This window comes from Delphinus delphis, chromosome 8 (assembly GCF_949987515.2).
Source record: "Delphinus delphis chromosome 8, mDelDel1.2, whole genome shotgun sequence".
Lineage (NCBI taxonomy): Eukaryota > Metazoa > Chordata > Mammalia > Artiodactyla > Delphinidae > Delphinus > Delphinus delphis.
Window position 1 is genome coordinate 22,224,603 of NC_082690.1, and position 25,517 is coordinate 22,250,119.

General features: G+C 41.3%; 1 protein-coding gene across 2 annotated transcripts in view; it reads left to right on the forward strand.

Annotated features, from left to right (window-relative positions):
- The window catches only part of ALG9 (ALG9 alpha-1,2-mannosyltransferase), a 95,685-nt gene extending 74,422 nt beyond the window's left edge, over nt 1-21,263 (forward strand). Inside the window, exons 15-16 of one of the 2 annotated variants that reach the window (XM_060017973.1) lie at nt 17,361-17,479; nt 17,769-21,263. In XM_060017973.1, coding sequence (XP_059873956.1) covers nt 17,361-17,479; nt 17,769-17,806 — 157 coding nt within the window. In that variant the 3' untranslated portion in view covers nt 17,807-21,263. Of the gene's footprint in view, nt 1-17,360; nt 17,527-17,768 lie in introns of both variants that reach the window. The other variant, XM_060017974.1, reaches the window with a different exon arrangement.
- Nucleotides 21,264-25,517: the final 4,254 nt, after the last annotated feature.

Below are 25,517 nucleotides of genomic sequence, written 5' to 3' on the forward strand. Positions count from 1 at the left end.
CCAGATGGATTTAATTGATATTTCTAGAGCATCCATCCAAAAGCAGCAGAATACATATTCTTTTCAAGTGCACATGGAACATTCTCCAGGATTGATCACATGCTGGGCCACAAAGCGAGCCTTGGTAAATTTAAGAAAATTAAAATCGTATCAAGCATCTTTTCTGACCAAACGCTATGAGATTAGAAATCAATGACAAGAAAAAAACTGTAAAAAAACATGAACACTTGGAAGCTTAACAATATACAGCCAATCCAACAGCCAGTGGATCACTGAAGAAATCAAAGAGGAAATCAGAAAATACCTAGATAGGGCTTCCCTGGTGGTGCAGTGGTTGAGAGTCCGCCTGCCGATGCCGGGGACATGGGTTCGTGCCCCGGTCCGGGAAGATCCCACATGCCGCGGGGCGGCTGTGCCCGTGAGCCATGACCGCTGAGCCTGTGCGTCTGGAACCTGTACTCCACAACGGGAGAGGCCACAACAGTGAGAGGCCCGCATACCGCAAAAAAAAAAAAAAGAAAAGAAACACCTAGATACAAATGAAAATGAAAGCACGACGATCGAAAAACCTATGGCATGTAGCAAAAGCAGTTCTAAGAGGGAAGTTTATAGCAATACAGTTTTACCTCAGGAAACAAGAAAAATCTCAAACAACGAAACCTTACAACCTAGAGCAACTAGAGAAAGAAGAACAAACAAAACCCAAAGTTAGTAGAAGGAAAGAAATCATAAAGGTAAGAGCAGAGATAAATGAAATAGACACAAAGAAAACAATAGAAAAGGTCAGTGATTGATCATGGCCTTAAGTGGGTAGGGAGGGAGCGGGGAGGGCACTGAGGGAGTGGAAGACCATGACAGGTGGTAGGATCATGGCCTGATATTCAAAAAATTGTCAGAATCAGGGCAGTAGTAGGAGAGAGCTTGAAATTCTCTTTCAAGCAGCAGTGAAGGTATGAAGTTCTGTGCATCACACATATTCTTTGGTGCCTGACTTGTTTGATATAGTATTTAGGGGGCAGGTCGCTATTGTGCCTTCATTTTTGAGTTAAGAAAACTATGATGATGTGAGATCTGGGCCTGAAAATATCTCCAGCCCTGGAGGCTCAGTAGATCCCAAACAACCTTCCTGTTAACAAAGGGAAACTTAGTGGTTCACAAATACTGACCAGCAGTACCTTGGTCACAGAATAAACTCTGTTTATAGCAAATGGGGCAAGGGAGTATTTTTGAGGCAAATTTGTTTTCCTTTTGGTTTTGAAGGATTGAAGTGAGGTTCCTCATCTTCCCATTTCCCCTTTTGGTAGCACACAGGCACCACAGCTGGTAGACATGAACTGAGAGCCCATTCAAGGCAAAGAAGCCTGCTGCTTGTATGCTTCTCACTGGAGAACTGGAAATCTTTTGAGGGAAGAGCAGAAGGTGTTGGTCACCTTCCCATCTGCCTTGTGGTGAGCAGAGAGTGACCAGAGGTGACCACACAGTCACACAGTGATGTGCTTGAGCATCACTCCTCCAGGGCCCTCTGTGTTCAGCCGTCTCCTCAGCCAGAGGGAGCAGTGGACACAGTGGGAGACCATGAAATATGAGGGCCTTTCCCAGGGGTGCTACTCACTGCTCCTCACTGAACATCCTGCTTCCCTAACAAGCTAGATTTTAAGGGCAGAAATAGAGCATGACTGGCTCAGTTTGATAAACGTTTGTTGAAAATCTTCTACATGTAAGACTATGTAGACTGTGTGCAGGCGAGATGGCTGCCCTGGGAGTTTATAGTTTACTTGGGGAGGTACACCGTAGTTCAGAGAGGTGCTGTTGGGGCATCAGAGGGAGGGGTTAGTTCCAGGAGGCTATGGTGAGAGGGACTAAGGAAGACTCCAAGAGGAGGTGACATCTGAAGGTCACACTGGTGCTAAGTATGGGAGGTGGATGAAGGGAGAGAACGTTGGAGGCATACAGCCAAGTTGGGAGGCTATTCTGCTTGACTAGATGAGAGGTGACGAGAGAGTGAACTCAGCTGCAAAGGATGGATGGACTCAGGAGGCACATTTTTGCAGAGAAAGATCAGGCCAAAGTTTAGATCCCAGAAGCCTGCAACTTTCCCCAGTGAACTGTATCAAGCTTTTAAATTTTTTCCTTTGCTCTGTTAGCAGTGAAGTACTAATCATTTTATTGTTTGCTTTCTGTGGCTGGGTTGGTCCCTAACCAGAAGCTTTCACAAGTTGAGCAGCACTTGCTAGAGGGATGAGACCCTAAGCTTATCTCCTTGTACGTCCTGTTCTCCTGTGGGTCCCTGGTGCAGCTTCATTTCCCATTTGCCCACTGAGCACACCTCTATTGTAGGTGGAGGGAAGGAGAAGGCTATTGGGGAATGCCTTCACAGATTTTCAATTTCCCATAAATTGTACTAATTTCCCCTAAACTGGAATTCTTTTCATGACCAAATGCTGAGAAAAGAAAGAAATCAGTTGGTTTAAGAACTGCAAAGGTACAGTTACTTGAAGGTATGCAAAGTATAGTGAAAAAAGCATGGGGTCAGAAGACATGTGCATTTAATCCTGGTTACTTGCTGGTTGCTCTTCTCTATTCCCAAATTTCCATATGAGTAAAACAGAGATAATATTTTACATACTTCATGGGAAAACAGAGATAATAATATTTTACATACTTTATGGGAATGTTGTAAGGATTAAATGAGAGCTGAAATATGAAAGTGTTTTTAAATTCTAAACTATTATATAAATGTCAGGCCTTCCAGTTAATTAGCAGGCTGCCTGAAGTTCCAAAGTTATGCTGATTTTCTTTACATTTCTCTTCCTCAGCATTTCCTAGTATATACTGACCTAACTGCAAAAACAGCAGGATCCTACAGCCCCATCTGCCACAGCAATTTGTAACTGTCAGCACTGTGACATCTCCTGTTGCTGACTTAGGGCCAGTCGAGCTGGACTGTACTGTCAGAGGCTGTGGGCCTCAGGGATACCACTCTGAGGTGGTGCATATGAAAGGCTCTTGGGAGATTGACCCTGGAATGCCTTTGAGCCTATTGAATGGGGCTGTTAATGTTTCCTCTGTCTTCTTGAAACAATGGTTTTTGTACTTTAGCTATTTATATAACAAGGAGAGAGAATGGTACTATCCACATGTAATAGTCACTCATGTCTTAGACCCTAGATCAGATGGGGCTGCAGGCCTACCTATTTATTATTTAGCTCTTCCTGAGGAAAGATTTTCATAAGCCTGTGACATACCACCACATGATCTTTTTAGAAATGTAAGCAGGTTAGTTTCTCAAATGTTGAAGCCCCTAAAATTTTTTTCCAGGTTGTTTTTTTTTCATTTTATTGTGTTAATTAAATTAAATTAATTTTTATTGGAGTATGGTTGATTTACAATGTTTTGTTACTTTCTGCTGTACAGCAAAGTGAATCAGTTATATCCACTCTTTTTTAGATTCTATTCCCATACAGGTCATTACAGAGAGTATTGAGTAGAGTTACCTGTGCTGTACAGTAGGTTCTTTTTTTTTTTTTAAACATCTTTATTGGAGTATAATTACTTTACAATGTTGTGTTAGTTTCTACTGTATAACAAAGTGAATCAGCTATACGTATACATATTTCCCCATATCTCCTCCCTCTTGAGCCTCCCTCCCACCTTGCCTATCCCACCCCTCTAACGTGGTCACAAAGCACCGAGCTCATCTCCCTGTGCTATGCAGCTGCTTCCCACTAGCACCCTGAGGAAACCATAATCCAAAAACAGATATATACCACACTGTTCATTGCAGCACTGTTTACAGTAGCCAGGACATGGAAGCAACCCTAAGTGTCCATCGACAGATGAATGGATAAAGAAGATGTGGCACATATATACAATGGAATTCTACTCAGCCATAAAAAGAAACGAAATTCACTTATTTGTAGTTAGGTGGATGGACCTCAAGTCTGTCATACAGAGTGAAGTAAGTCAGAAAGAGAAAAACAAATACCATATGCTAACACATATATATGGAATCAAAAAAAGTGGTTCTGATGAACCTAGGGCCCAGACAGGAATAAAGATGCAGACATAGAGAATGGACTTGAGGACACGGGGCAGGGTAAGGGTAAGCTGGGACGAAGTGAGAGTAGCATTGACATATATACAGTGCCAAATGTAAAGTAGGTCCTTATTAGTTATCTATTTTATATATAGTAGTGTATATATGTCAATCCTAAATCTCCCAATCCATCTCTCCACTACCCCCTTTCTCCCTTGGTAACCATAAGTTTGTTTTCTACATCTGTGTAAGTCCCTAAAATTTAAATCTGCTTCTTTAGAGTTCACTTTGAGTTCATTTTTTCTTTCTTCCTTTATCCATCTATCCGTCTGTCTATCTAAATGACATCCATCTAATCAGCAGATATTTTTTGAACACTGTCAGGAACTGTGATGGAGCTTAAGTATATGGTGGTGAACAGAACACACAAATTCCCTGTCCTCTTGGACCATACAGTTTAACGGGGAGGCTGGCATTAAACAAATAACCGTACAGATCAATCTGGAATTACAACCCATATTAAGTACTTTAAGAGAAGAGTACAGGGTGCTGGGAGAGAAGGAGTCAGCAGCAGGACGTCCCTGGAGTCTTCTTTTATGTCCTGAAGCCAGCTGGTTAAGCAGGTTTGGAAATCAGAAAACATTTATTGAATAGCTATTATGTCCTTGTCACAGGGCTAGATTATTTAAGGGGTATAAGAGAAGCAATTAGACACAGATTTTTACCCTTGAATAATTTACAGCTTTTGTAGTTACATATACAAAAACACCTTGAAAGACCATAGATGGTGCCAGATTGTGTGCTAGAACTGTGGAGGTTAAGAGTGTACTAACCTCCTGTAGCCTGTGAAGGTTTCCTGAAGGAGGTGGTGCTTGAGCTGAGGCTTAAAGGAAAAAGAGGATTTGTACCAGTGATAAAGAGGGTAGAATCACGTCTATAATTCAAGGAGAAGAAAGCATGAGCACAGGTATAAAAATAAAAAGAAGCCTGTTGGATGAGGGGGCTGAGGGTCCATAAAGAAAAGTTTAGGGAATTCCCTGGTGGTCCAGTGGTTAGGACTCGGCACTTTCACTGCCATGGCCCAGGTTCGATCCCAGTTGGGGAACTAAGATCCTGCAAGCTACGAGGCACAGCCCAAAAAAAAAAGAAAAGTTTAATTTAATTCTTTGATTTAAATTTGCTTTTAGTTAAAGTGATCCACAATATATCATCCAAATCAGAACACTTTTAAAAGTGAAAGGGGCCCTGCCCTGGGTGAATTGAGATAGGTGGTCATCCTGTTGTAATGTGGCCAGGATACAAGAGCTTATTCCAAAAAGCAGGATGGGAGAATGGAGCACATAGATGTAGTTCCTTTGTCCATATTCACCATGTGGATTTGCCCATAGCTTACTTATTTGATAATCTGTGGACCTTTCTTGGTGCTGTAGCGTGGATTGGGTCTTAGCTCTCTGAAAGGGAAGCGATGAGTCTAGTTTGAAGACAGTACCAGCACATAAAAAAATTGTACTCTGAGTGTATGCCAATGGAGACTCAACCCCAGGGGGAAGCAACCTAAACTTATTAGGACAATATTGTGACTGGTGCAAATTTAGGAATTCTGTATACCTATGAATATGTGAAGAGGCGTGTTTTCTGTTGAACTTGTTGGAGATAAGCAAGGCCCTTACCGTTGGACTATTGGAGAAGGACTCACAAATAGGGCTGAATGTTGTTAGCCTGTCTGGGAGAATAGCAGCCCAGATGCCCATCCATTCGTTTCCTGTTAGGCTTCTTCTCTGCTTTATCAAAGGACTGGAGACCCCAGATCCCATTAGTTTGAGAGAAGATCCGGGCATAAGATCTTGATAACCATCTTCTTGTCTCCCCTTGCACATAGCTGGTACCAGAGCTGCAGCTTCCTCTCCCTAAGTTTGCTATGTCTGTGTCTGGCTAATATTAGAAAGGTTTATCAAACTTCCAAGATATGGGGGCTAAACTAGGGGAAATACCACTTTTTAAACCAGACACATTCGTTACTCTGTGGACATCTCATACAACAAAGTTTCTAAAATGAGAGGATTTTTTTTTCTTTCTTTGAAGTATGGTATAATGGCTACTTGTGTAAAATAGCTGGACAAGTGGGTGGATGTAATGCTTACTTTGAGATTCCCCAGAGAGGAGTGAAGGGAGACTGTTGCAATAACTTGCCAGCTCAACGGTGGGTTCCTTTCTAAGTGTGGTGAGAATATTTGGCTGAGGGAGTCTGGTGGGAAATGCCTCTCCAGGATGTTGGAGTTGGCCTCCTGAGCAACAGAGCCTGTTTGTAGCTTTAGAAACAAATTGGGAGGCCCTGCCAGTGCTTCGCACAGCCACTTGCCACCCACTCTTTCCTCCTTCATTATAGGTCCCTTTTGTTTTGCTTGCTTTGCTTTCGCCTTTGGTTTTTGGATTGTGATATTTTCTTCTTCCCCATTTTGGAGCATATTAGCCTCATCCAGCTGGATTTTAGGCTTTGCCTGACTAAGGATGTGAGATAATTTGGGGAGACTTAAATAGGACAGGATTTCAAAGCCCTGCCAAGTTTATGATTACAGGTAGATGCAAGCAAAGAGTTAGAACTTCACATCTTCAGCTAGTGTGGTAGGAGAGGGGCCTTTTCTAGTCAGAGGATTTCTATAGAGCCAGGTGGGGATTGTGGTGATAGCATCTGCAGCTTGTGTTCATTCACTGCCCAGCACAGGATTCTCATGTAGGTTTTTCTTACTGAGACTATTACTCTCCTTTTAACATCCAAGAAGAACTGAATCAATCCAGCAGCTGTGAGGCCTAAAGAGTACATGGCACCTGTATCCATTTTGGTTCTGTGTCGTAGTCTAGTTCATGGCAGCCATTGTGTCCCCAGCCCTAACCCCAGCATAAGCAGAACAGTTTATTTCTGGAAGATAAGAAGACCACTGGAAAACCACTGTAAAGTGAAAATTAATTGGGAACTCTTGTTCCAGTTATTGCTGTGTAACAAGTCATCCCGAACTTAATGTTATAAAAGGACAACAGTTATTTATTATTGTTTTCTCTCATGGGTCTGTGGACTGACTGGGCTCAGCTAGCCAGTTCTTCAGCTACTCCGGATTCTTATACATTGGCCATCAGATGGTGGTGGGGACTGGAGGCATCTCAAAGGCTTTCCCACATGTCTAGCCGTTGATGCTGGATATTGGTTAGCTCTCAGCTGGGGCTGTTGGCCAAAACACCTACAAGTGGCTTCTCCATGTGGCCTGTGCTTCCTCTCAGGGTGCTGGCTGGCTCTCAGGAGCTAGGATCTCAAGAGCTGTATAGTTTTTTATGACCTAGCCTTGGAATTCACACAGTATCACTCCCACATCATTCTGTTCATTGAAAGCAAGGCATTCCAATAGCCCATGTTCAAGGGGGAAAGGAATTACACTTCCCGTATTGATGGGGAGGGTGTAAGAATTTATGGACATGCTTTAAAAACATCACAGCTCTTGATGCATTTCTTCATCCAAATTAGATAATTGTTGAAAAAGAATTTGTTTTGAAGGAGATTTCTTGCAGAAGAGACCTATGGCGCCCAAAATAGTCCAGCAGGCTGTTTCCATCTGCAGCTTCTTGCTATCCAGGTAGAAAGGGAGACTACACTCCCTGGCAGAATCTGGCTTTAGGCCAACAGTTTGACATGCTTCCGATGGCATTCAGATCCTTTGGGTGGAATTAGTTCTCCCTCCCAAGCAGCGATTGAAGTGCTCTTGTCTTTTCCCTGAGCGTCAACCACAGTGGTGCCCTCAGCTCCTTCACCTCTGCCAAGAGTGCTGAGAAACTGTGAGGAAGAAGCGATCAGAGTTTCTGTACTTTTGTAATTCTTTATCACCTTATTATTCTCTTATACTTTCTGTTTCTTTACCAGTTTGGGGACTGTCCTTTTTTTCTTCTCCCCAGATGCTCTCCTGAGACCCTTTGTCTGGCAGGACTACTACCTCAGGCTAGATTTGGCTTCGGAACACACTGGTGTTTTGCTCATTGTATTCTTCAACTGCTTAATCATTATCATTTTGTTGTTCTGAAGCTCAGAGAGTCTGCTTTCCATTGTTGTCAAGTTAGTTCTCCAGAAAGAGACTGTCTGTTCTCCAAGTCCAGCCAAGTCCATGCTGTAGAGCCTCTCAGGCTTGAAGAGTATACAGTGTCTTAGAACTGCCACCACGTTTAGCTAGCTTAGACCAAGCAGCTGGTTTCTCGTGAGTTAGAACAACATCTCTTGTTGAATCTCACAACTCCTAGCACATATTAGGGTCTCAGAAAATATTTATCAATTATTTGATGTATTTCATGCTCTTAAAACTGGATTTATGTCAAAGCAAGAAGGAAAAAAAAAGGTGAAGTAAGAATTTCTTCAGAAGTTTCTCATGCTCTTATTTGATAAAATAAAGATTGTGGAGTAGCTGATTGGCTTCTATTTCCTGTCTCCTGGAATGCTCCTTCTTTGGACCCAGGTACCACCCCTTAAGGAAATCCAAAGGCTGTGTGGAGAGAGGAGCCCCCATAAAGGAGGACTGAAGGCCTGTAGATCTAGCTGAACTTGCAGCTCATGGCTGGCCATGAACATTCCAGCCAAAGCCCAGTGAAACAGAAAACCCATCAGTCAGCCACAGATTTGGGAGAAATAACAAATTGTTTTTTTAAGCTAAAAAAGAAAAGATTGTTGAGTTATTTTAAAGTATACTCATTATCTCCTCTCTCTAAAACTTGCCGGAATCATCTACCTGTTGTGACCTCCAGTGCTACTTACTGTCTGTCACAGAGAAGTAGCTCAAATTAGGGTCCAAAGAGTAGGGACAGAAACTTTCTTGAACACCGTTTAGTGTCTTCTCCACAGGAATGGTGAATGGAGCATGTAATACCTTCACCTCTAAGTAGCTATCAGATGCAAAAAGGCTGGTCAAGAGCATTTCTCCATCAACCTTGGTGGGACTGAAGGTCAGACAATGACCGCTTGCTTAATACCAATTCTTTCTCAATTCCCCCATTCTGAATATTGGTGAAAGGTGACTTGGTCAAGAGCTTATGCTGTTACGTCAGATGATTGGCCAAGGCCACAAAGCAGTGAAATGATTCACTCTGTACACCAGTCTTGCGGTGATGTGATTCGTTTGTTCCTCAGCAAACTTCCAAGTCATCCACAGTGTGGATCTCTGGAGTTGTGGATCAAACAGTCCAAACTGTGAATGTATTCATTGAATGCTCAGGGTCTGTGGACATGCCCACTGAAAACAGTGTCATTCTGGTCACATGGGTAATGATGATTTAGTAAATTTTGTGGAAACTGAAACCTGGAGAGCGAGCTTCCTTCCTTCCTTCCTTCCTTCCTTCCTTCCTTCCTTCCTTCCTTTCTTCCTTCCTCCCTCCCTCCCTCCCTCCCTCCCTCCCCCCCCTCCCTCCCTTCCTTCCTTCCTTCCTTCCTTCCTCTCTCTTTCTCCCCCCTCCCTCCCTTCCTTCCTTCCTTCCTTTCTGCCACGTTCGGTCTTCATTGCTGTGTGTGGGCTTCTCATTGCGGTGGCTCCTCTTGTTGCGGAGCACAGGCTCTAGGCACCTGGGCTTCAGTAGTTGCAGCACGTGGGCCCTACAGTGCACAGGCTTCAGTATTTGCAGTGTGTGGGCTTAGTTGTGGCAGATGGGCTCTAGGGCACACGGGCTTCAGTAGTTGTGGCGCACAGGCTCAGTAGTTGTGGTGCGTGGGCTCTAGAGCACAGGCTCAGTAGTTGTGGCACACGGGCCCAGCCGCTCTGCGGCATGTGGGATCTTCCCGGACCAGGGCTCGAACCTGTGTCCCCTGCATTGGCAGGCGGATTCTCAACCACTGTGCTACCAGGGAAGTCCCTGGAGAGGTTTCTTGACCTTTTGCATTAATGTTCTCTTTGCTAGGTAAGAAATGGGAGGGTGCAAGTAGTTCTGTGTTGCTGGGTCATAAAGTGAGAGGCTGGAGGGGAGGAAAACGAGACAATAAAGGAAATAGGAACCAGAAGATGATACGAAACATGGAGTGTGAGAGTAATCTGATCAGCTCCATGAAGCCCTAGCAAAGACTGAGAAATGCAGGTCTGCAGAAATGATTTGTACGGCCAGCACAATGCTTTAAAATGGATTTGAATGCTTTTTTCCACTTTGTCAGAGTCTTCAGTATTCTCTGTGGTTTTGTCTCTTGTCTCTCCTCTTCCTGTTCCTTCAGTCACTGTCGGTTCCCCTGGCTCCTGTTTTACTGACATTTAGGCCATTTGTGTTGTACAGGTGTGTCCTACAGGTGTTTCTCATCTACTTTTACCAGATTTTGTTTTTTAAACCCTTGATGTGTGAAGCCTCCCTCCCCACCAAAAAAAAGATTAAAACTTTTTTGGGGAAAAAATATATTCTCGGGCTTCCCTGGTGGCGCAGTGGTTGAGAGTCCGCCTGCCGATGCAGGGGACACGGGTTCGTGCCCCGGTCCGGGAGGATCCCACATGCCATGGAGTGGCTGGGCCCATGAGCCATGGCCGCTGGGCCTGCGCATCCGGAGCCTGTGCTCTGCAACGGGAGAGGCCACAACGGTGAGAGGCCCGCGTACCGCCAAAAAAAAAAATATATATATATATATATATTCTCTTTGCTGTGATATGGATGCCCTCTGCATCTCACTTGTGCTCTAAGATCCCAATGGCCACTGCAGCTTCCCCCTCCCCATGCGCACACTGAAGACTCCTACTTTGCTCTGCCCCATCTGATGACTTTAGGACTGAATTGGTTGAGAAGAGATGAGAAAGAAGAGATTCATATTTTTGATATTTCACTTTCCTTGTAGATGATGAATATTGCCAGAAGCGAGGGAGATAAACTAGATGCTCTGATTTAAGAGTCAGGGTGTAGTCATTCATTCATTCACAGGATATTTATTGAGCACTTTCTGTGGCACTGTTCTAAACGCTGGAGTACAGCAGTTAGACAGGTAAAGTTCTGTCTTCAAGGGACTGATATTCTAGGGGAGAATTAACATATAGCATGTAACTCCTGTGTCCATTTCTTTATTTTGGAGAAGTGATAAATGTCACGTCTGTCTTACTTACCATGAGAGTAGTCTCTCACCCCATTTCCTATTAGAGAATATTAAAGACCAGCCACATTTTTGCTGCATATCAGCTTTTTGAGCAGTTCTTAAACGGCTTGATATGAGACTAAAGACTGACTGTGACTAAGATTAAGTCTTGAGGGAATTCTGAGATTCTCTTCAGAACTGATGATTTCTCTGAAAGGCCAGTTCTGTTCTGAGGGTTGTGGAAGTCTGTCACTGAACTGTGAACTAAGTGCAAGAGAGAACAAGAGACAAAGACAAAAAGAGAGGGAACTAGCTTTAAAAAGAAAGAGAACTGGCAGTGAGCTCAGACTACAGGTTTACATGGATAGTAATGTTTGGATGGATGGATGGATGGATGGATGGAGAGATAGATAGATAAAAATAAAAGAAAACCTGAGTACTAGGACGTTTTCTTTTTAAAACGAAAAATTGACCCAGCATTTCCATTGTGTCTGTTGAACTGGTGACATCAGGGACCAGCAGCCAGTCTTCCACTGACGTCAGCAAGAGCAGATTGAAATCTCCACAGCAGAGTGCTCCCCAGCCCTGATAAGTAGGGCTGGTAATTGAATTAGAAAACATTCTGAGCTATCAGCTAATTACGCTATTCAGGCAATCGCTTTGTTCACGTCTGTTTCATCCTTGAATTGCCTGAGTGACTTTCTCACTGGGAGGGGAAGTACTTCAATGTCCACGATAGAGGCACATATTTTGCGTCTCCCTCAATTATGCTACCTGTGCTTCCCTAGGGCAATACTTCGGCATTTCACATTATTACAGACGTTGTATGAGTTTTGATCGGCATTAGTTTTGTTCTAATTTGTGATTCAGTCTGATCTTTGTTTCCACGTGTCTGAATGTGTGCACATGCATGTTATTCCAATGCTCTTTTCTTTCACAAAGGCAAATGACCAATTTGATTTCCCTTCTTCCAGCAATCATACAATATAACAATTTGAAAGGCCTTAGTCATGCTTAACATATTAAAGCTACTGATGGGAAAGAAATTAATCTAGAACAGCAGCTATAGTACTAGAAATGAAGGATTCATGTCAACTTCGTCTTTTGGTTTTAAAAAAAAATCACAGAATCTTCCCTTCCCAGCTCCGAAGTGTATGTGTTGATTGTTTATTCACTTCATCCACTGGAAGAAATTAGTGGCTTTAGGTGTTAAAGACAGACAATGCTATTAAAAATCATAAGCAAAATCTGCAAGAGAAAAGAAGGTTCATCTTCTAGTAAGGATTTTTCCAGTACGAAGCACTGATGATAAATTTTACTTAACTTCTCCTTACATTTAGTTCCCACTTCTTATATGGTTTTGTGTTCAGGCTTAATTAGAAATGCCTCCTTGCTTCCTGAACACGTTATCTAGAATTTGATGCCGAATTTCTTATGCTTATACACTGAGGAAGCATGGGAGAATCCCAGTGCTTCTTGGGTCTCTTGGGACAAACACATGCTTGTCCTTAGCAAGATGGTTATTGCAAACCACACATTCAGTGGGACTTTGAAATCCTCATTGAGAGTAGGAAAGAACTTGTAATTTTGAGGAACTTGAAAGGAGGCTGGTATGGTGAGAGTGTAGTGGGCAAGGAAGAAAATGGCACAAGGTGAGGTGAGACAGGTAAGTGAGGGCTAGATCTTCAATGGCTTTGTAGATCATTAGAGTTTGGATTTTATTCAAGCCATTCTCCAGTTGTTGCTGAGTGGACAGAGCATTTAACCTGAGTTGCCTATAGATTTGGTTATGGATGGGCAAGTTGCTTTTTTTTGCCTAGTGTACCTTGGAATGTTGGATGGACAAAATGGAATAATGTATAGTAAATGCTTCTTCCACACCTGTGCAACCCTCAGTGTTTGTTCTCTCTTCTGAATATGTGTATTATCACTTTGAACTTCTGTATCAGCTATTTAATATTTAGTGTATGCTACATTATGGTTATGTCGTTCATATTCTGTTTCTTCCAACGATAGATTATTAGCTCTTTGAGAACAGAGGCTTCAGGGCTAGCACACAAAGCTCTACACACAGTAAGCACATAGGGGTTTTTTTTGTTTGTTCATTTTAAGGATTTGAGGTTTCCTTTATTTAACTTTGTCTACTGGTTTTTAAAAATTATTACAAGTAATATATTTCATGTACTTTTGTATATATTCGAAATTTTCTATGTAACAAATGGAAAACAAAGTAGGTTGTTAAAAAAAAGTAATATGGTGCAAAGTACAAAATAAAAATCATCTGCTATATCATAGGGACTGCATAATTTTTGTTTTAATTGGTATTGTTAAAATTGCCTTTCCAAATGGCTCTTGCAGGTTTCCACTTTTACTGGCAATATCAATTTCCTAATTTCTCGCCAGTGTTTGATACTGTCAGACTTCTAAACTTTTGCAAACCTGATTATTGAAAAATTGTATCTAGATTTACATTTCCCCAATTACTAGTAAAATTGGACATTATTTCATATGGTTATTGGCCATTTACATTTCTTTTCTCTGTTTATGTCCTTTGTCATTTTTTTCCTTTTGAGTTGTTTGTCTTAGTGAATGCAGGAATACTTTATATATTCTAGGTACTCTTCCTCTGTTAATGTATGGTAAATATTTTGTCCCAATCTCTTTTATTTTTTTACCTTTGTTTCAGCTTGCCTTTTGCATTCAACGGTAAAACATAGTGGCCCTTCTTCCATTTTAGGGAGGTCAGTATTTTTGATGATGATTATGTCCCATGTATAGCCCAAGATAGTTTTCTGAAATGATCTTTTAGAATGAACTCCTTTGCATGACCTGTCAGCCTAAAAATAATCATCACCATTTGCTGTCTTGGCCCAATAGACCCTGTTTGTTTTCATATATTTTAGTTATTTTAAAAATAACTTATAAGAATAATGAAAGGATAGTTAAAAAAACTTCATTTGAAATTTTAATAATAATATAAATGTAGCAACCCCAATCTTTATTCCATATTCTCCTGGTTTTGAATATACATACCTGAAATGGGTACCTCTGAACTCAACTAACTACTCATCAACTGTCATGCATGAACCTGGAATATATACATCTTGAAAATACTGGCTCCAGACTTCAGATACATCTCTAATAGGTTCTAGCTTGTTACTTCTGGTTCTTCCTGCATTTGTATTATCAAAATGCAAAACTTGAAGAATTTTTTGAAACCTTAAATGGCTCGTAATTTTGTTGAAGAGAAGACAGCTATCTTCTTTGCTCCATAATTTAAACACTTTCATCTTTAGATTTATAAACATCAATCAAAATGATCAATGTTTTGGATTTTTTATTTCTTTATTATCTGTATCCTTCTAGCCACTTTCATATATTAACCTGCCCTCAGCATTTGTCCACTCATGAACTGTATCAAATAGAATTTGGCACACAGACCCCATAAAAGATAAAAGAATGTAGTCATATGCCCTTTTAGCATAGCAGGATAGTCCAAGTTCTTGTTGCAAAATATTGCATGATGAAGTCGTAGGGGAGCAAAACTTTTCCTTCTACCCTTCTAGGTTCTTTTGGTTGGCCTAATAACCAAATTGATGTAAGATAGATTTACAAGAGAAAAGCCAATTTAATTTCATATGTACAGGAGCCCCATAAAAATGAGAGACCCAAAGACAAGCCTCAGGCCGTTGAGGCTTATATGCCATCCTGAGCTAAGGAACAGGATAGAGGCCTGGGGCTTTGGAGGGGAGGAGGATCATTCACAGGACAGTAAGAAGGGCAGATGTTTTCCCTGCCACACAGATATGTCATTCAGATAAAAAATTATCTCTGGTAATACCTCCCTCTCTGAGCCAGCTTCCCTACCTAGATTCTTTTAGGTAGTTAAGGGGGAGGTAGAAAGTTCTTCCTGTGTATCTTGGGCCTTATCTTCAACTCAAAATAATCTGCATGCTAGCTGTATGCTTTGGGGAGGCTCATTCTGAATCCCTCCAAAGTCCTTCCTGTTGAATGACTAACTGAATGAGAACACCTATTTCCTTTTTGTTCTTAGAAATACACTGTTCACCCATCATTTCTTGAGTTAGAAAATTTGTCTAGTATGTGGTCATCTAAAGACTCATAGTGTGAAATTTTGCCTTTATGATAAATGTTACCATCATCATTAGAGTCTTAATTGCTGCTATTTGTCTCTTTGCATTCATCTTCTGATTTGTCTAATTGTGAAATGTCTTCCTCTGTCAGTTTTCTTCTCATTGGCATTATGGACAGAAAATTTTAAAATTCTGAACTCTCAGCAGTGCTCAATTAAAGCTAAGTGCAGACTACAAAGATAGTGTCTCAAGTCTTTTGCACCTTATTGAAAGATGATGCATACTTTGGACAGTGCAGTGAGAAAATTGAAGGATAATATAATTGAATCACTTTTGCATCATCCTTTTTGGGGATTTCATCACTCTTCCTTTCTCTTATCATTTGTCTTTTTTTTAAAGCACAGTTGTAAATAATCCAAGATGTAGGGAAAGAAAAAGACCACTAAGATTCAATAATATAGCTTAAATTTATAAAAGCTTGTGCTGGACCCATATGGTAGTTACAAGATAGAATGAGTTTTACTCTATTTTTGATAGTAAGTATAATTTCCCTTTGTTGTTTGGAAGACTCTAAGAAGAATAAAATTATGAAATAACAATCCTTCCAAATAGTAAGGAATAGTTCCAAAAAGAAAGTAAAATTGGGCCCAATGGACCTAATGTTATACCAAGGACTGAGTTGACCGGAAATATATACTGACTGTATTAGTGAAGCTTTTAGTGTGGAGTCAACTGGAATGGAAATAACGTTTAATTCGGTTTAGCCTTTCTTTACTACACTGAAGCCTGCAGGAGTTTGCTCCAGCTTACAACTTTCTGTTCTGACCTTCCCCTTATCTGTACAGCACGGACAGAAAGAATAAATTAACTTCTTTTTGACTGAGGTAGGTGCTTCCTCCTCCTGTTCATTTTGTTTGCAGGAGCCCTGCTTTATCTCGTGTGTCTCTCTTCTAAGCCTCTTTTCTCTATCAAAGCCCTTGAGCTGTTAGCTGTTGAAGTGAAGTGCATCTCTGTAGAGCACAGAGCACTGCCAGCATCCCAGTTGGGGAGAATCTCTAAGAGGTGTGTATGCCAAGCACGATATCATTGTGTGCAGGCATTGCAGGAGTCTGCCAAACTCAGGGGTAGGCTGCCAGTACAAATGCCACGTTGACATGACATTTACAAGTTGAGAGTCTGGAAAAGGACTGGCAGTGGAACACCCTTCAGCTACCTCATTTAGGTTGGCAGTTTCAGGGCCAACTTTTGGTTTTTAGACTCAGAAACCATAGTCAAGAAGTAATACTTTGTATAGAATTTAAAACTATCACTGCCGCTTTTTCTAGTAAGTGATGAATCCTGTTAGCCTGTTCCTGGGATGCAGGATAAACCAGAGTGGTAAGAGTGCAGAACCTGGAATCAAATCTGGATTTGAATGAGGGCTTTATCACTTACTGTGTAACCCTGGTCAAGTTACTTAATCTATGTAAGTCTCATTTTCCTATCTATAAAATAAGGATAATATCACTTTCCTCATAGTGTTATCAGATGGATTAAATAATATCCTTAAAAGTATAAGCACCAGTGCCTGTTCAATACTAGGTATTCAATAAATGTGAGGTATTTTTCAGATTCTTTAGAAACTTGTGAGAAATTCAGGTTTTTAGCTGTTCCTATCTATATTTTAGTAAAAAGTAAAAAGATTCTCTCTTTGACTTAAGAATTGCCAGAACAGTACGCACAGGAAGCCCAGAACACGGTTTTCTCCAGCTCTCCAGGAAAACTTAGAGCCAGAGTCAGGATCATTTGAGCATTTTGGCATCTCTACATTAGTTTCTTAGGTACAGAAACCTTTGAGGTATTAAGAATTTATTTCTGTAATAGCAGTCCTTTGATTGAATTGGAATTTTTCTATGGCAAATTCTAATGCAAAGTGCAGACCTAGAGCTATTCTGAAGGATATCCTGTGGCTTAATAGAGAGGCTATCATTTGGGTGCAGGTAAGAAGGTACTTGGTCTTGAGTAAGTCTTTTATCAAGATCTAGTAGCTAAATAACAGACTTTTCTGTGCTGCTTGTATAAAATATCCTCACCATAGCACTTTGTTTATTTCCTTTAATCATTTTCAATACATTAGTAAATTCTCTCAAATGATAAAATTCTGTCTTTTCTTTTTTCTCTTGTTTTTCAGATCTTCAAAGTTGTTGCGGGCATTCTATGTTCCCTTCCTGTCAGATCAGTATACAGTGTATGCAAACTACACCATCCTCAAACCCCGGAAAGGAAAGCAAATCAGGAAGAAAAGTGGAGGTTAGCACCATGCCTGTGGCCCCAAAGGACAACCATCCTGTTAACTGGTAATTCCACTGACAGGACTCCCTCCAAGTCATCGTTTGTAACATTTGTAATAAAAGCCGTCTGACAAGAATACTGGAATCTGGGCTCTTTGGGCTTGTCAGAGTCAATCACATTCACTTCTTAATGTGTGTCTCTGTTCTGCATGTACACTTTGTGCAGCTAGGTGGAGAAAGGCCCTAAAGTCCGGGTAGATACATTGCTCCACATCTCATTGTTTTTCTTCTGTTCAATTATTTACTAGACCGGAGAAGAGTAGAACCAACTTTCAGGAAGAATTGAAAATCCCGAGACTGGATGGCTGTGTTGAGCTGTTCTACACACTCTGGCTTGGCATCCAAGAACTAGCCTCCCTTGGGCCGTATGAGCTTCTCCACCAAAGCTCTTTGGCAGCTCCTAGCAGACGACCTCGTTCCAATCCTAGTGCTGAAAATGACCACAGCCTAATTGCCAACCTACATGTCCTTTTCACCTCCGGCAAGACTAAGCTTTTCTAAAGCATGTCACAGGACCAGGACCCTACCCTGGAGGTATCTCAGGAAAAATGCAACCAGTTGAGGAACTGTGGCTTAATTTCATTACATAGGATGCCTCTTGCTTTCATCTTATTTCCTTTACAACAAACTATAACTATATGGGTGTGGGTTTTTGTTTGTTTGTTTTTTAAGCTTTAGCATGCTGTTTCTTGAATTCAAGACTTCCCTGTATAAAGGTATCAACAGACCAGACTATAACTGTACAGGACATACGTGGAGAAAATTAACTCTATCAGTTGGTAGATTTGGATGACATCACATTTTAAAGTAATTTATTCTGAGGCCGTTTCTGAGGAAATTAAGAATCTCCCTTTTTAAACAACCCTAGTGAGAAAGACCAGTGTATATTCATGGCACCTGTTTTTGAGTATGTCTGTTGCAAAGCACATCCTGCATGGGGCACCTCTAGTCAAGTAGGCAATGATAAGGACTTAATTAAAACATAAGTATATACCTTACTTTGCTTTTACACACAGTATTTCATAGTTTACAAAGCACTTTCACATTATCTCATTTGATCCTCACAGTCATGACGTGAGGTAGACAAAGGAAGTGGTTTTATCCCCATTTTACAGATGAAGAAACTGAGACTATGGGGCAGGGGGCAGGGGGAGGTAAGGTGACTTGCCCAAGGCCACACAGCCAATAAGTAGTAGCGCTAGGACCAGAACCTGGGTTGCCTAACTTCTCATCCAGTGCTCGTCCGTACTCCTCACTTGACTATGAGAACATTACTTGAAAGAATGATGAGGTTGGCCAGAGACCTAATTGATAACGTAACTTTCTATTTTAAGGAAGAATTTTATCTGTGTTTCTGTGAGTTCTTTGGAGCCTCCAGTCTGCCTATTGGTTAGACCATCATAGCGGTACTCCGGGATGCAGCCTGGCCTGTGGCAGGAAAGTAGTGCTCATGTTTGGAAGTCAAGCTCCTTTGCAGCCACACAGGATCCAATACAAGTTCCATTCCTATAGTCAATCTGGGGTCACGTTATAGTGCCTTATTTCCCTAAGGGTGATTGTGTCTAGTATCTGCAAATAGGATGCATTCATTTTTCAGAGTTTCCATCTTTCATTTTTCAAAGAGAAGGGATTTTCAGTAGGAACTGATCCCAAGAGAGGAGAAGTGACAAGGGAAGAAATGGCTAGTTACCATATGAAGAGTCCTCATTCGGATCCCCTCTAAAGGAATATCTGGGGAGGGGTTGAAGAATTGTGAGTCAGTAGGTCTAGATAGCATGAACAATGATAACTGGAGAGTGAAGATAAACTGGGGTCCCACTCGCTGCTTTAAGGATTTTTGTATTTAATTTTCAATACTTGATTACTGTTTCCCAAGGCAGATATTGGCACATGTGGTCTGACTATGGGACAGAGAATTTCTAGTGAAAAATCTTGCCATACCTGCAGTAATAGTGCACTGTCCTTCACAGTGGCTAGAGCTCTTTTTTTTGCCAAGGTAAATGAGAAGGTACAGTAATGGAGGTCCATGGTGAGTGGTTTTTTTCTAATCAAAGTGGTACAGTACTGATCCATTTTATCATGTTGCATGTTAAAAAAAAAAAGCCTTCTAAGCAAGAACTTACTGTAATATAGCACAAAAAAGGTCATGATCAATCTAGGTATTCCTTGGGAATATCAGTTGCTATCCCTTTTAAAACCTGATTTCAGTTTGCTCTGTTCTATGAATATCTTTAGTGAGAGCACAGTAAATTGCAGAACACTCTGCCAAATTCGATAGGTAAGGGATATAAAAATGAATGTTTTTTGTTGTGAAGGTGTTTTTCACATGATATATAAACGCGTTAAAACATCTCCACCTGGGCTTCCCTGGTGGCGCAGTGGTTGAGAGTCCGCCTGCCAATGCAGGGGACGTGGGTGCGTGCCCCGGTCCAGGAGATCCCACATGCCGCGGAACGGCTGGGCCAGTGGGCTGTGGCTGCTGAGCCTGCGTGTCCGGAGCCTGTGCTCCGCAACGGGAGAGGCCACAACGGTGAGAGGCCCGTGTACCACAAAAAACAAAACAAAAACATCTCCACCTCAGCAATACAGGGAGGTTAGCTTTGCCTGGGAAGAGAGTTTCAAAACACTTGGTGAGAGTAGCATTTCTCCTCCAGAGAATCAGTGTTCAGCATGAGCTGACCGCTCTGCTCACTGTAAGGATAAAGTATCTCAGGTACGTTTTTCTCCACAGATTGTTGACTATCAAGGAATGAATGAAGGTCTACAGCTTATTGGGAATAAGCTTTGATTGTAGAGCTGAGCGAGGGAGTTGGGTGTATTGGCAGTCCCAGGGCTCTCTGATCTCTGGATCTTAAGCAGCCTTGTCTGAACCCCAGATCTCACAACACTGAGTCCTATTACTGAACCAGCCTGTGTAGTAGCATCTGCTATCGAAGTATACCTGTCAACTGGTAGGTGTCATCTGATAAGAAAGACCACTCATTTTAATCTCTTGAGATTATAACATTAAAGGGAAGCCCACACTCTTTATTACTGAATTCAAGTTTAGAAACTGATTCTCTGTTTTAAATCAAGGTGGTTCTTGATCCCAACAATTTATTTGGGTCATTTTTTCTAGTTTGGAGTTCTGGGAAAGAACCTTCCAAACCCCATGTAATTCTGCAGCATTAGATCCAGATTGACCATTTGGGCAAAGCACAAATGGAAATCCTTTATTGTGTTTTGCATTTTGTAGGATTTATTGAAATAAGAATTCACTGTGATTGTGCTGTCTTCTGGCCAGTGTTGGGCAGCTCTGCTTTAAATTTGGTTAATTTTATTTTCTCTGAAGAGCGAAAAGAGGCACAGTTTAATCTTTGCTTCCACAGGCATATTAAGCTCATGTATTAATTCATTCTTAGGCTCCTACATTAAATGCCTTGGGTAAACAGATAAATGGACATGTGCTCAGCTGTAATTTTTTTGCAAAAGAAAGATCTGACTTCCATATGGCATTGTTGGATTTCAGAGGCTCTCTGGTGTTTTGATAAATCTAAATGAATGTTGCCTTTAATTTTTCCAGTATATAATCTATTTAACCGTGAGATTCATGCTGCAAGTGAAATCAGGAAGCACTGCAGTGTTGAAGCAAGAGTATTGTTCAATTCATTTGTCTTCCTGATCCTTGTACTTTATTTCACATGTCAGTGTTTACATTACATACTTGTATTTTCTGTGAAAGAAAAAGTTAAATAAATCTTGGCAGTGTGATTTTCCTTTTATTAAGTTGATATTTTCTCTTTTGCTTTTAGCTTTTAAATCTTTGGTGGAGATTGGAACCTGAAGGAGCTCAACTCCTTCCATCACCCCCACTTTCCTACTTCAGTGTATAGACCTGCCCTCTGTAGACCAAATAGCCCAGAATGTTTATTCTGAAAACTCTGGGAAGAAGCCATTGGAAAACCCAGTGAGGGTTAGTTTAATTTTGTGGAAAAACCAAGCACAGTGGGAACTACTCAGTGTGTCAACATTGTGCCTAAAAGAGAGTTTCTGGGTCCATGTTACGTTTTTGGATTAAGAATCTCTGGGCGGGCTTCCCTGGTGGCACAGTGGTTGAGAGTCCGCCTGCCGATGCAGGGGACACGGGTTCGTGCCCCGGTCTGGGAAGATCCCACATGCCGCGGAGCGGCTGGGCCCGTGAGCCATGGCTGTTGAGCCTGCGCGTCCGGAGCCTGTGCTCTGCAATGGGAGAGGCCACGACAGTGAGAGGCCCGCGTACCGCAAAAAAAAAAAAAAGAATCTCTGGGTTTCGAGAGTCTTAATATTCATAGAAATGTGATCTAGTAATATCTAACATTTAGGTAATTTTCCACTTTGTCAGGGGTTGTCAGGAGCAATAAAACTTTTTTTGTGAATGAATTTCTAACGTCATTCCTGTATCTTGCACCTTATAGCCAATAACTTCTAGTAGCCATCTGGTTTAGTACCATTGGTTACCAGTTTTCTTTCCATAGGACCCAAAATGCCCAGGAAACTTGGTTTGATTATTTCTTCCAAGTTGTTTTAGAGAAGGATATTTTATTAATATAATTCCAGAAGGGAGAAGTCCACAGCCCTAATGAATTTCTTTTCCCCTCCTAGAAGGCCATCCTTCTCCCTGTTTATTTTTCTTACTTTTAGGGCCAGCTCGAGTCTCCCTCTCTTTTATGAAGTCTTTGTAGACTTCAGACCCCTGTGATTACTTCCTGAACCCTCTTGAGTACCCAGTGTCTTTACTAATGACATAGAACCTTAACATGCAACCCCTGCAAGCCTGTCTCTCAAGAACATTGTTGGCACGTCTGGGGGCAAAGACCATGTCACACTTCAAGAAACCTGCAACAAAAATACAGCTGTTGCTTTCAGTTTGGTCGATTTTAGGCCACAGAAAATAGAGCAAGTCATGAGCCCTATAGTAACTCAAAGGGCAATTTGAAAGATGTGAATGAGGCTAAATGCTATGTATATTTTAGGACACATGCTTTCACACAAAGGAGGATTCCTCAGAATACCTTCGAAAAAGAGAGATTGTGTACCTTCATTGAATATTTTTATTATTACTTGGTTTTGGAGAGTCAGACAGCCCACAACACCTTCTGAATGAATTTGGAGCAGAAAGCCTCTCCTCCAGGTGTGAGGAGATGCTCGGTTCCTACCAGATACGTGCCCTGCTAGGAAAAGGAAGTCTATAACTGCAAGATGACTTCGTAGTGATACGTTCAAATTCAATAATATCAAGTAGTAAGTGTTTTTTTTTGCAGCTGAAAGCTGTTTTGGCTCTCTTCAGCCCTGGAGTTCACCACAGACCTGGCATTGAAACAAATTATAACCAACAGATTTGATAAATGAAATGAGAGACATTCAGATAAGGGATGTGAGAATACAGAATTGTAGTGAGACGACAGGCAGACTGGGAACTCCTATTGTAGCTCCTTAGAATAAACAGCTCGTGATTAACAATTGGGTTAAATAGCATACCTAAGTATGAGCATCTCTTTAAAATATTTAAGGAAATCTTAAGGTATCTTTATAAAACACTTGAAGGTAGTAGGGGTTTTTGGTTTGTTTTTGCTTCTCGTTTCTGGGCTGCATGTTCTGCCTTGACATGCCTAGAGATAAGAGTGTAAATTGGGTGATTCTTGATGGTCCCATCAGCCAAAAGATTGTGTGAGATAAAAGTAACTTCTTCTGACAAGGGTTTTTTGCAGACCACAACCATGGATGCCAGCCATTTACTGCCTTAGGAGATTATCTTTGACTTTTATTTGCCTGCAGGTATTTGGCAACTGGTGCCATTGGACTGTAATTTGCCATTTTAACCCTCGGATTCCAACTTGACAAATGAGAAGGGTATGGTTTCTGGTCTGTTTGCTAGGCTGCTTCAGCAGCATTATACTCAATGCTGGAGAAGATGTGACCCGCAGAGCAGTGATTCTCAACTGGAACTCCACGAAACAATCACCTGGGGACCCTTTGAAAATTGCCACTGTCTGCTTGGACCCACCCCCTTCCTCCCAGGGAATTCTGAGTTAGTGGCCCAAGATGGGCCTAGTCATCGTTACTTTTTTTTTTTTTTTTAAACAACTTAGGTGATTTTTCTAACTACCCACTGTTATTGATATTAGAGACTGGAAAGCAAACAATCACATGAAAGATCAAAGATAAATTAAGTCAGCAAAATGTTTGGCGTCTTTTTCCAATTACAACACCTGTTAACCCAGCCCTCTTCCCCTCCCCAGACCCTTTTCTCTGCTTTTTCTGCCCTATCAAACCTTACCTGTCCCATCTCTCATTCTTTCTGGGCCCCGCTTTCTGGGAAACAATTAACTAATGTGGTACTGAAGTACACTAATGGATGTTAATAATTTACTCCAGTTCCCTTCTCATTGATCCTCTCATCTCAGTACATTTGAATGATAACAATCTGGAAAAAAGGAATGACTAATTTTGGCAATTTCAGACCCATTCAAGTGCCATTTAATTTATTTGTTATATGGGAGGAGAGAGTTTGAGCTGGCAGATCCAACCTTCAGGAAGAACTGCCTGGCCTTTTTCAAACCCTATTGGCCTCCTCAGATAAGGACCTGTGGCTGTCTTGAATAGGAGGATGAAAAAAAAATGTGTGTGGGTATTAACCCCTCCTGCTCTGGGCACACTGAGGGAGGCTGCTTTGTCGATCTTATATGTTTGTTTGAGACAAGTACAGTGAAGACTTCCCCTTTGTTATTGTGCCACTGGTCTTCGGAGCTTCTCTGGAGCTGCTGCTACTTCCCCCTCCTCACTCCCGCAGACATGAGAGCAAAGGTTAATCTCATTTTGAGAGAAATGACCTGATATGTGTTCACCCAACCAGCAAGAAAACACCATGTATCACTCAGGAATTGGTCTTGCTCCTTGTCTCCCTATTAACAATATGTCTCTAAGCCTCCTTGGTATTTCCTATAATATGTTCCCATTTTTTCTTGCCTGTGAAATATTTGTGGAGTTATGTAGAAAAGGAGGCTGGCTTTGCAGTGCTACATTTATAAAAGAATCTTGTGAATTTTTTAAAAAAAACTCAGCCCCTTCCCCTTTCCTTGGGCTTTTTTCTATAATTGTGTTCCCAGAGTCTGTGATATTCTAAAAAATAGAACTCAGAGTTTAAATTTGTTGCCATGCTTTTTGGGTTTTGTTTTTGTTTTACTCCCAAGTATCACAGTTTCTGAAAACTCGAGGCAGCCTTGTCTGCAGTGCCCTAGTGTCCAGCAGAGGGCAGCCTATTCTCAATAAAAATTTCAGCTCTCCTTTTCCTCCAGGAATCTAATTAGTTCCACTAATTGCTTGGTGTCAAAACTCCAGTGTAAATTGAAATATCTGAGTTGCATTTCTTGAGAATCTGTATACTTTAGAATTACACTCCTATATTTCTATAATTACAAAATTTTCCTGGAGAAAACCGTGACCATAATTTGTGACAGCTGGATCATCACCGCTAACAGTGATTCCCTGGTTGGTAAATGATCCACAGGTCAATTCTTCCCAGTTAATTTTACCTCTGTTGACATGACCTTGATGGTCTTCATAGGTAGTAAAAGATATGTGTTTGGTGGAGAGGGGGAAGCAGCTACTTTTAGGGGTAATTACCAGCCATTTACTCATTTTCAAGTTTCCAGACATGAGCAAAGCAGTCTTAACTTTCCCTCTGCTAACTTATTATCAAAGGCAACTCAAAGGCTATATGAATGTTCAGGGTTCTCCCCTCCATCAGGTGCCAACACATTATCTACAGCACAGTAGCTCAACTTAAGGTAGAAGGGGCTGAGCCCCTAGAAAGTAAACGGTCTGAGAGTACCTTTGATTTCTCCTCATGTGTAGGTCATGGGGTGAAAAGCAAACATTTGCAGAAGGAAGTAGAATTTGCATTTAAACGTATAGGGTATCCACTTAGGCAGATTTAGGCCTTTAGGGACAGACAAGTTCAGCTCTTTGATAAAGAAGGA